This window comes from Aquila chrysaetos, chromosome 13, assembly GCF_900496995.4.
Source record: "Aquila chrysaetos chrysaetos chromosome 13, bAquChr1.4, whole genome shotgun sequence".
Classification (NCBI taxonomy): domain Eukaryota; kingdom Metazoa; phylum Chordata; class Aves; order Accipitriformes; family Accipitridae; genus Aquila; species Aquila chrysaetos.
Window position 1 is genome coordinate 20478854 of NC_044016.1, and position 10289 is coordinate 20489142.

At 34.5% G+C, this 10289-nt stretch overlaps 1 protein-coding gene across 1 annotated transcript in view; it reads right to left on the reverse strand.

Moving 5' to 3' along the window:
* DNAH8 (dynein axonemal heavy chain 8) overlaps positions 1 to 3834 on the reverse strand; it is a 148697-nt gene extending 144863 nt beyond the window's left edge. Inside the window, exons 1-3 of the mRNA XM_030036172.1 lie at positions 3651 to 3834; positions 2075 to 2264; positions 961 to 1124 (exon numbers count right to left, since the gene is read on the reverse strand). Of these exons, the coding sequence (XP_029892032.1) occupies positions 961 to 1124; positions 2075 to 2264; positions 3651 to 3815 (519 nt within the window). The 5' untranslated portion in view covers positions 3816 to 3834. The remainder of the gene's footprint in view (positions 1 to 960; positions 1125 to 2074; positions 2265 to 3650) is intronic.
* Between the last annotated feature and the right edge of the window lie 6455 nt (positions 3835 to 10289).

Genomic DNA, 10289 nt, shown 5'->3' on the forward strand with positions numbered 1-10289 from the left:
CCAAACATCTACTATAGAGAATAGACAAATCCTTATAAAGGAGAGAAGAAACACTCTGAGGATACTAAATTAAAAAGGAACAAGCTTGCAGTTATTGACACATGAAAATGGTTCTGATTTGGAAAAGCATCCTAAGTTTGAATTTAATCATATTCTCAAACTGAAATGAAGGCAACCAATACATATGTTCAACTGCTGTCATAAACTGGGTGAATTTCAGCATATACCCATATTTTTTTCTTTAATCAGAATCTATGGATTGAAAAGCACCAAATGTAACTTCACTGGTAAAAACTTGAACTATTTTAATAAAAACATGAAATATCAGATGTAAAGTCATAAACGTACTCATTTGTATGTTGGTAAAAGTGCAGTCAGCTCTTTTTACGTGTCTTTTACATTTTTATTCTCATGAGCTAAATACACTAAACATAATATGCCCTTACAAGTAAAGTACGTCCCAGCCTACACAGATTCTGTATTTTGACAAAGGGTTCAGTGCTTTATCACAGAAGTCTCAGACACCAATTACTTGGATAACTGAGACCTTACCATGTAGGATTTACACAGGATCAAAAATGCCCTACTGGGCTCAGTCAAAGATCTTGCAAAGAGTAGTATCATCTCATACCATGACCGGCAGCAGAAACTTAATAGGTAATGTATAGAGTATACCTAACTGTATATACATGTGGTCCTCACCAGTGTTATTACTCCTGCATCCTTCTGTCCTCTCCTTCTTACTATTTGTGCATTAACTGTTCAGAAACTCTTATTCTTGCTAGACTAAGTTCCTAGGGATAAGGACTACCTACTTAACTTGTGCGTAGAAGTGAAGCACTTGTCTTACTCAGGTGGAGATGCAGCTGAAGCCTTCAGCTAACTTCAGGCAAGTCTCATATAATTTATAAATAGCTATTCATATTCATGCTGGATTGATGTGTTAAAACAACAACTTACCTGTTCAATTTGTCTATACCATATCATAAGTACTTCCTCTAGCTGGTGAACCACGTCAGGATTATCAGCTGCTGCAGTTACTTTCTCAAAGGACTGGAGTTTAGAAAAATTAATGTAATCTATTTTTTTCAACTCAACAGTTCCTTCAATGCTTATTATAGCCCCTGGAAAAAAAAAAAAGCAATTACAATACAGAACCAATTAAGACTCTAAAATTAATTTCTACCAGTTTAAGCATTTAAATTTGGGAATATATGTCTGCAGTCAGTTTTGTTTCAATGTAATAGCCATTTTACTGCAGTCACATAAAGCAGAAGATTCTTATTTTAAATCCAGTGTTCCTCCTTGTCCTGGTATCAGCTGGGACAGAGTTAATTTTCTTTCTAGTAGCTGGTATACTGTTTTGTTTTGGATTCAGTATGAGAAGAATGTTGATAACACACTGATGTTTTCAGTTAGTATAAACACTACTTGGCAACAAGTCAAGGATTTTTCAGCTTCTCGTGCCCAGCCAGCAAGAAGGCTGGAGGGGCACAAGAAGCTGTGAGGAGACACACCCAGGGCAGCTGACCCAGACTGGCCAAAGGGATATTCCATACCATGTGACATCATGCCCAGTATATAAACTGGGAGAAGTTGGCAGAGGAAGCAGATCACTGCTCAGGAACTAACTGGGCATCAATTGGCGAGCAATTGCATCCTGCATCGCTTGTTTTGTATATTCCAATTCTTTTATTATTGTCATTTTACTATTGTTATTATTAGCATTATTTTCTTCCTTTCTGTTCTACGAAACTGTTCTTATCTCAACCCATGAGTTTTACTTTTTCTTTTCCCGATTCTCTCCCCATCCCACTGGGCAGGGGGGAAGTAAATGAGTGGCTGCATGGTGCTTAGTTGCTGGCTGGGGTTAAACCACGACACTCTTTAAAAGTAATATATCACTAGAGTATTAAGTAAATAACCTACTCCTGTATTAATTATGCAAGCAATTGATAATTTTATTTTTCCTTGCAGAACATGAAAAGTTCCTTACCTATGTACTACTGCTTTTAAACATAAATTCTTAAGTAGAATACGTCTAGTTTGATTGCTTCCTAAATGCAATGATTACCTTCTAAAAATGAAAGGTATCTGTTAATTGTTTCCACGAAATTCTGTTTGTCTTTTGTATCCTGTTTGGTCTGACTTAAAGCACCCCAATTATTTGTTGCAAGGATAGCAGGGAGAAAAATCTTTTCTATCATATTCCTAACACCACATAGGAGTCCTTCAGTGGCATCCAAAACACCAAAGAATATATCCTGCATTGTAACAGAATGATTGTTAGTAATGCAGTAACTTAGACTGGAAACAGTATTATAAAATCAGTGTATTCTTTTTATAAAGGCACTCCAATTGGCCAACGAATACTTTAATTTAAGGAGACAAAATCTTTACAAAATACTGAATCCTACAATGTGACCATAAGATACTGTTTTCAATAAAAAAAGAGAAGTCAATACTGATTTAATACAGTTTTAAAAGGCTGCCAGGCTATATTTTTTTTAATTTCAGTTATTTCCCTATCATACAGAAAGTTTGGAAATTTTTAAATAGTACCTAACAATTAAAAATATTCCACATAGTACCTAATTGTAGATGGGGACAAGTAATGAAACGCAAGTAGCAAAAATGCTCTGAATGTCCATATCTGAAACTATATTAGAAGCAATTATTTGACTGAATGTATATTACTTTGATTCAGATGAAATTTTTGTCTACTCTCCAAAACTAAACTTCCTAAGTTCTGACTATTTTTAATATTTCAACATTTTAAATGTCCTTCAAATCAGCAAATATTAGCATATTTCATGTAACTAACTTCCTAGAACATAAATTCCCTTTTCTTATCACTTCAGTAAGGAATTTGATGCAAAGGTAATATTTATGACCAATATTGAGACTCTTGATAAAGACAGGTCTTGTATCTTACTTCTAGTAGTGCTCTTCCCCCTTCACCTTCTTAGCTCTCAAAAGGAATAAAATATTTTTAATATATAATATCAAGTATATAAATTGATAATGGATTTTCTGTCTGAAGAATTTGAAATCATATTAATTAGAAGATATATGTATAGGACTGATTCTTATAAATTTACAGTCCTTTGAGCACTGCCCATGTATTAAGATGTGTAGCTATAAATGAGAATGAAGCCCACACTTATCTAAGAATTTGTTTTGTAAAGCAGAAAAGCTCATGCTACATAATTTACATAGGATAAAAGTGTATTTCACACATTCAAAGACACATAAAAGAGAAAGGTACAAGTAAACTTTTCCTCTCCTGGTATTTGCAATAAAGTCTTCTTAGTGAGTCCTTCTAGTTTAGAGATTTTGATCCCATCTAAAATATACTTCATGGCTTTAAGTTCTTCAAAAACAGCAAGGAGAATGAGAAATTAATCTAAATGCTGACTTCTTTAACAAGAGTCCTGTAAGATGCTGAATTCACAAGATATCCTGAGTATTTGCTGAAGTAATACAGCTATTCATTGTCTACCCAAAAAGGAAAGTAAAGAGCATGATATAGCTTAACATTCAAAAAACGCAGTTACCAGCAACTTTAGTTACGTGACAATAGCGAAACAAATAATGAAACAAAAATAACTACTTTCAAAGTTTTTAGTTTTTAAAATATGAGAGAATACCTCATGCATAGTTTTTGCACTTAAAGGGCTGTCATTCTTACAACGAACAAATAATAAGCATAGTCCTGTGAATTTGTCTGGTGTATTGTCCACATACAATTGCATCATTTTACTTCCTTTTACAACTCCTGGAATTGTCCGACCACATTCTGAAAAGAATTTCATAGGTGTCACTATTTTTGAAAGGAATGGTATTATCAAATGCTTAAAATCAACATAGTGAAATAAAATTCAACATAGAAAACATTTATTTTCTTCTTTTGTGTGTAAGAGAATCAAAACCAGCAGAATTTGTGGCTGTAATTAACCACACAATTAAAAATCTACGCCAAACATATATGTCTTACAAAGCAATTTTGGCACATTGTACTGCACTGAAAAGGGAACTTGCTCAGGTCCATCACAGAAAGTTTTGGGTTGGAATGGACCCTAAACATCATCTAGTTCCAACCCCCCTGCTGTGGACAGGGATATCTTCCACTAGATGAGATTGCTCAAAGTCCCATCCAACTTGACCTTGAACACTTCCAGGGATGGGGCATCCACAACTTCTCTGGGCAAACTGTTCCAGTGCCTCACTACCTTCATAGTGAGGAACCCTCATTTTGGGTTAATTTGCTGGTGACCAAGGTACTTTGTTTATTTGCGTTCGCCCTATCAAACAAAATGTCATGCCTAAGTGAGAAAACAGAGAATATGAAATACCCTCAGGTCCCCTGTGGGTATAATCCTATGCAATTTGATGATTTCATATAAATAGGTAAGGGAACAGCAGGTTCAGTGCTTAGAGAATCATTAGGGATTTTAGACATTAAATTCTAATTCTCTACCAAGCATGTGAAAACTAAAAAATTTCAAATATTTATAATAAATGCAAATTCAGACAGGTTTTATGAAATTGCTTTCTAATGAACTGGGGGCATAACTCCTGTAAGAAAAAGTTGCAACCAATTTAAGATTTCAGAAGAACTTATCTTTTTATAGCCTTCCGTCCAAGAATGGCTAAAATTGACTGAAATTTTTCTAAACAATTTGACTTAAAGCAAGAATTTAAAATATGAATTTTCAGTCCTTATAGCAAAAGCCTTCAAAATTATGAACAAGTAAAACCAGATTTTATTCTGGGAAACATTAAACAAAATTAATAATATAAGGCACTATCATATCTCCCTGTATTCATATTGCTAAAAATTTACCTATTCCTGGTGCTTCTCCTTCTTGATAGAAAACTTTCAGTGTTTTACTTCCTCCCTTAGCAAAAAAAGAATCAAAGGCTTCCAACTGTTAAATAAAAAAATAAGTACTTGTTACTCAAAATATTTTACGTGCCTTTAAGACATGCAAAAATAATTTGACCACACCACTGCTTAAAGTTTTGGTGGTACATAATGTTTATCCTCAAATACTGTGAGGAGTTATAAAACAACATAACAGATATTTCAAATATTGCCTTCAAGTACTGAACCTGCACACACAGGTGGCCTAGCTCCTGATAACTGTATATCAGTTATATATATATATATAAAACTATGGTCTTGTCCAGTAATGCAGAGACACTGGAGAATATTCTGTCACTCACAGAGACCTGCAAGTCTAAAGTATCAACTGGAAGTAACTGATCATAAGAACCTTAGAAACATACACAGCTGATTTGCATGACTTGACATACCCTGCTATTGCTACTCTACCCCTAAATGTAAAAGATTAATTTGTAAAAGAGGAGTAACATGACACATGAGGATTTTATTCTGGAGACATGAATTGGCCAAGTTGGCTCCAAAATCTTTTCACAATGACAAAGATTTTGCTGACCTCTGGAAGGACAAGGACATCACATCTGAGGGAGACCATGTTGCCCCATAATTAGCTTGCTGTACGTGTCCATAAACTGGCCACCCTAAAACACTACAGGTCTCTAGATAGCCATTTTGGTTTTGTCATGTTATACAAGGTGCTTTGGATAGTAAGGATGCAAAGCTTTGAAACAAACACTGTTTTTGTATGGATTATCACTTTGAAGAACTTGCCTGAAATTATAACTAAGGTTTCCAAAACCTGAATTTTCAAGCTGCCCTAGGCAATTTGTGCATCCTGGTAAAACCAGGATATGTGATTTAGCAGAAAGCGAACAAAGCTCTAAAAAGCACTGAAAGAAGGTTTGGAGGAGACCAGAAGGTACTGATTGATCTGGTCAAAATCCAGCTTCTTTCACAGTCTCTGTAGTTACCTGCAAGGATGACTAACTCAACAAGATGTAACTGGGCATTCAAACTGTGCAAGTGAAGGGCTCAACCTTGGTAGTGAGAGCTCGTTTCCTCCCATTCCCCCTCCCTTTTTGACAAAATTTAGCTAGTAAGTATGTCTGGAGATGCATCACCTGTTCAAGCACAAAGCATACACACCCCTAGCTGTGGTACTTTTTTTTTTTTTTTTTAATGAGCATGATTTCCCCCCCCCCCCCAAAATAAACAAATATAAAATCTGAATCAGAACAGTGATAGGAAAATGAGCGACACCCAGGTGGACAGAATTTAAACCCACTCCTTTGAGAAGACAACATCGTGTGAAAATAAAAGAAGTAAAATCAAGACTGCTCTAGAAATGCATGCTGCACTTTCACTTTGGTTAATAGGCACTAGTGAATAACTGAGAAAAATACAGAAAAAATACCCCCCATAATAGTGAAATAAAAGAAATAAAAAATGGTAAAGTACTGAAAGGGCAATGACAAAAATCAGAAGATTCACTGCCACAAAAAGCACTCCAACCTGAGAGGAAGAGAAAGGCAAACAGCAACTTTTGGACTTGGATTATTTTACACAGGAGGTAAGATGTGAACTGTCCCAGTAGGTACTGCTTCTACAAATAGCTTCTGGTTCAAGTCCATGTGGTACAAACACTCACTGTGTGAATACACATACAGGCTAATGCTTTAAAGGGTAAAACTTAACTCGCAGATGTCAAAGAAATGATATGTATATGGGAATTTATTAACTGACAATTTGTTAAAGGACAATGTTCACACAGCCCCAGCAGCCTAAACTGTTTATGAATAAACTAAAACTGGAAGATTTCTGACAATAGAAAGTTTTCAGATGGTCCTGGTGATAGCAAAAAAAAATAAAAATCCCCCAAACCAAACCAAAACTTTAAAAAAAGCACCTTAAGAACACAAAGGTTCTCAAGTGTCTGGATTAATCAAACACAGCATAGATCAGCAGTTTTACATGAAGTCAGGATGATCTAAAACTATCTACCACTTAGCAACTGTAAAAAAAGGAAATGTTAGCTGATTGACAACAGTGTAAAGCACCTCTGTGTTGCATAAGCATCAGAAAATACAGGACTTTTTAAGTACATTTTACAATATATATCAGTGAATAACAAATTTGGGACTAAATTTGACTTGTAAGTGAACAGCTAAAGTTCTAATGATTTATTTGATCAAAGGAGACAATTCAGAGCTGGCTGAGCTCTGAATGCTAAGTGAAATATCTCTAACAGACAAAAATAACATCATGCAATCAGAGAAGGCAAGGGTCATATCTTTTCACATACAGCCATACTGACTTTTGATACTCTACTAAAAGAACAGTTTAGCTGGTTGCTCCTGTTTGTTCAAGCACTTTGAAACACTATGAAAGACACAACACTAAAGACACATGAAGAATGACTGAGCTTTCAGAAGTTCCACAGGTTTGGGATCTATTCACTCTACAAACCCACTATCCCATCTTTTAAACATCCAAAAATAAACAAAGCACTCAAGCCCGGAAATTATTTAATGGGTCTTTCAAAATGTAATTCCATTAATTAAATGGTGCAGGATTAATCTTCTCTCTTATTACTAAGTAACACTCTTAATTTTCAAAATGTTCCTATGAAGTTACACATATTTTTGCAGAATCTCTGGCATTTCAGTGAGGACTTGCTTAACAAATAAAAACTACCATCTTTAGAATATAATAATGTCAGGCTGAAAGGGATGAAACTTGATGGAACTGGTGGATGTGACAAGAATCCCTTGGGTCAAAATAACAGCAGTTATTGTATTTTCCTTGAGGTAAGAAAGATGAAAAAGCCACAATCAAAACCCCAGGGAATAGTTTCCTGGCAGATTTGCAAATAAGCTGAATGATTTAGTCAGGTATCATTTTAGATTAATTGTGTGCCTTATTAACCACATTTTCTGGTGGAAGAAATCTAAATGATGGATAACACTTCATATCAAAGGGGCAATCTGCTATCTATTTTGACTAAAAATTGAAATCAACAAACATACAGAACAGACTCACCGAAGGGGCATCCAAAATCATTTCTTCCACAGCTGTTAAGTCTAAACCTAGCCTGACACTGAGAACTTCAAATATGTATTTATATGAAGCATCAACTTTTTTTCTTCGATATTCTCTTGCTTCTTTGTATTGAGCCTAAAACATTAAGCATGTCTTTCAAACTAAAAATACAAAAAGCGATCACAACAATGACCTGCTACGTAACTTGCAACTAATGCTGAAATCTACTGTCTTGTGTTATAAGAATACATAACAGCCCTACTCTTTAAAAAAATCTAAATTTTCAGAGGCTAACAGAAGAACAAATTATTAAGAACTATTATAAAACATAAAGTCAACTCTGATATTTCAAGGAAAAGCAAACAAAAATATTACAGCTAGATTTTAAGATCTTTCTGTGCCATATTAACTGGTTTTATTTTTCACAATCAGTATTTCAATTTATTACATCAATACAGAAAGGTCACAACATCAATTTAAAACTAAAGTATCTAGAGTGGGTAAATATTTGCAGGAACTAAGCTGGGTACAGCTTTGCTTCAGTGCAAATTATTCAGTTAATATCTCCTGCTTCCTTCCTTTATTTTAAAATAAAATCTTAAAATACTGCAAACATTAAAAACAAAGACTCACTCACTTTCTACCGGAAAAATTTCATAAAAGAACTCAGTATAAACAAAGAAAGAAAAAAAAAAGAAAGAAAGAAAAAAAGAAACAACTAATATAAACTGAGTTTAATCATCTGAGAAAAGAACCAGAAATCTATTTCAAGACCTAAGATTGAATACTAAACCTGTTTTTCTTTTAAAACTTCTTGCAAGGACAGAACTCCACTAGTGCTCCGGCAGAACCTAGACAACCTTCGGCTTGCAATAGAAAAAGACTCTTGGGAAGAAGAAAAGCTTGCTATTTCTCGAGTATGGTGAATAGATCTGGCTACAGCATCTTCTAGTGCAGTGGGAGCAGGCACAGAACATTCTGCAGTGAGATTAGACCCAGCATTATTTATGGCAGCAAGACTGGGCCCAGCATCTTCTCCAGTGTTTGAACTTTCTTTATTATTTTTTTGTACCCCCTCCATTTTGAAATCTGAAATTTGCAAAAAAAAAAAAAAAAAAAAAAAAAAAAAAAAAAAAAAAATCTGCGTTTATAACAATCCAGATTTTTCAAGTCCATCTTTTCAGGAAGACTGGAAGGAAGAGCAAGGTAGGGAATAAAACCACAAAAAATGAGAGCATCTCAAAAACAACTTCCCAGGTATATACATTTAATAGTCTTATCAAGTCCTGTTCAAGTTCTTAAGATAATAGACATTTATATACATTTTATGATAGGTTACAAATGTCAAGCTGAAGATGATTACAGAAATATTTTTTAAAAATAAATTACCATATATTTATATTTAATGGGGTAAACATCTTTCTATATAATAAATAAAATTCTTAAAATATTAATACTGTCACTATCTGATTACTGAGAAATAAAAATGATTTAGAATATAAATTATTTGTTTAACTTTTAGTTTGCAAAATATACACACACATTCAGCAACTGAGCTTACAAGAAGCCTTGCATAAACTTCCGTACCAGGTCTTAAATCATTGCTCACATAAATACTTACACATTATTTTTATACAAATACCTCATCATGCATAATATTTTTAACATGTGTGTTTGCAGAAATAATGCAAAACAGAGGGTGGTGGATAGTATTTTTTTCAGTGGAAAAAATTTAGTTTACCATCAGACATCTTCAGCATAATGCAACAGAGTCAGATTTTCTTTTCATTCTGTGCCTAAACCCTGGAACACTGCAGTTCATAGGGAATGGATACCATTCTTCAATAGGAGATAGGAATTTCTCAGTCTATCTCCTGCTGACCAGGGACTAGCAGGTTAATCGTCCTAGATGAGGATTTCTAAAATGGGTCAAACCAAAGTATATTCATGGCTGACTGAAGAGCAGTAGGCTGTTATGCAAAGGTGGCTCCTTCTGTTTTCTTTCCCTTTCTACTCTACTAGCACATAAGCCTAGGAAAAGTTTGGTTTCTGAATCCCAAGCCCATAATTCAGAGCTACAAAAAAGCATCTAAATCCTCTCTCTCCATGTTTTCCTATTATGGGGCATACTCATCCACTTGCATTTGCTGGCTGCCATCAATCCCATTCTGTAGATCTTAACACTCTTAAATATATAGAGAGAATTAAATGTTTTATTTAGTGTGCTGAAATCTACACACGGATTGAGCAACTAGTTTTAAGGTACCATAATAATCAGTAGAACTATACCTAAAGTCCTTACCTTGTATCTAATTTTTTCCTGTAAAAGTAGCTTATTCAGTTT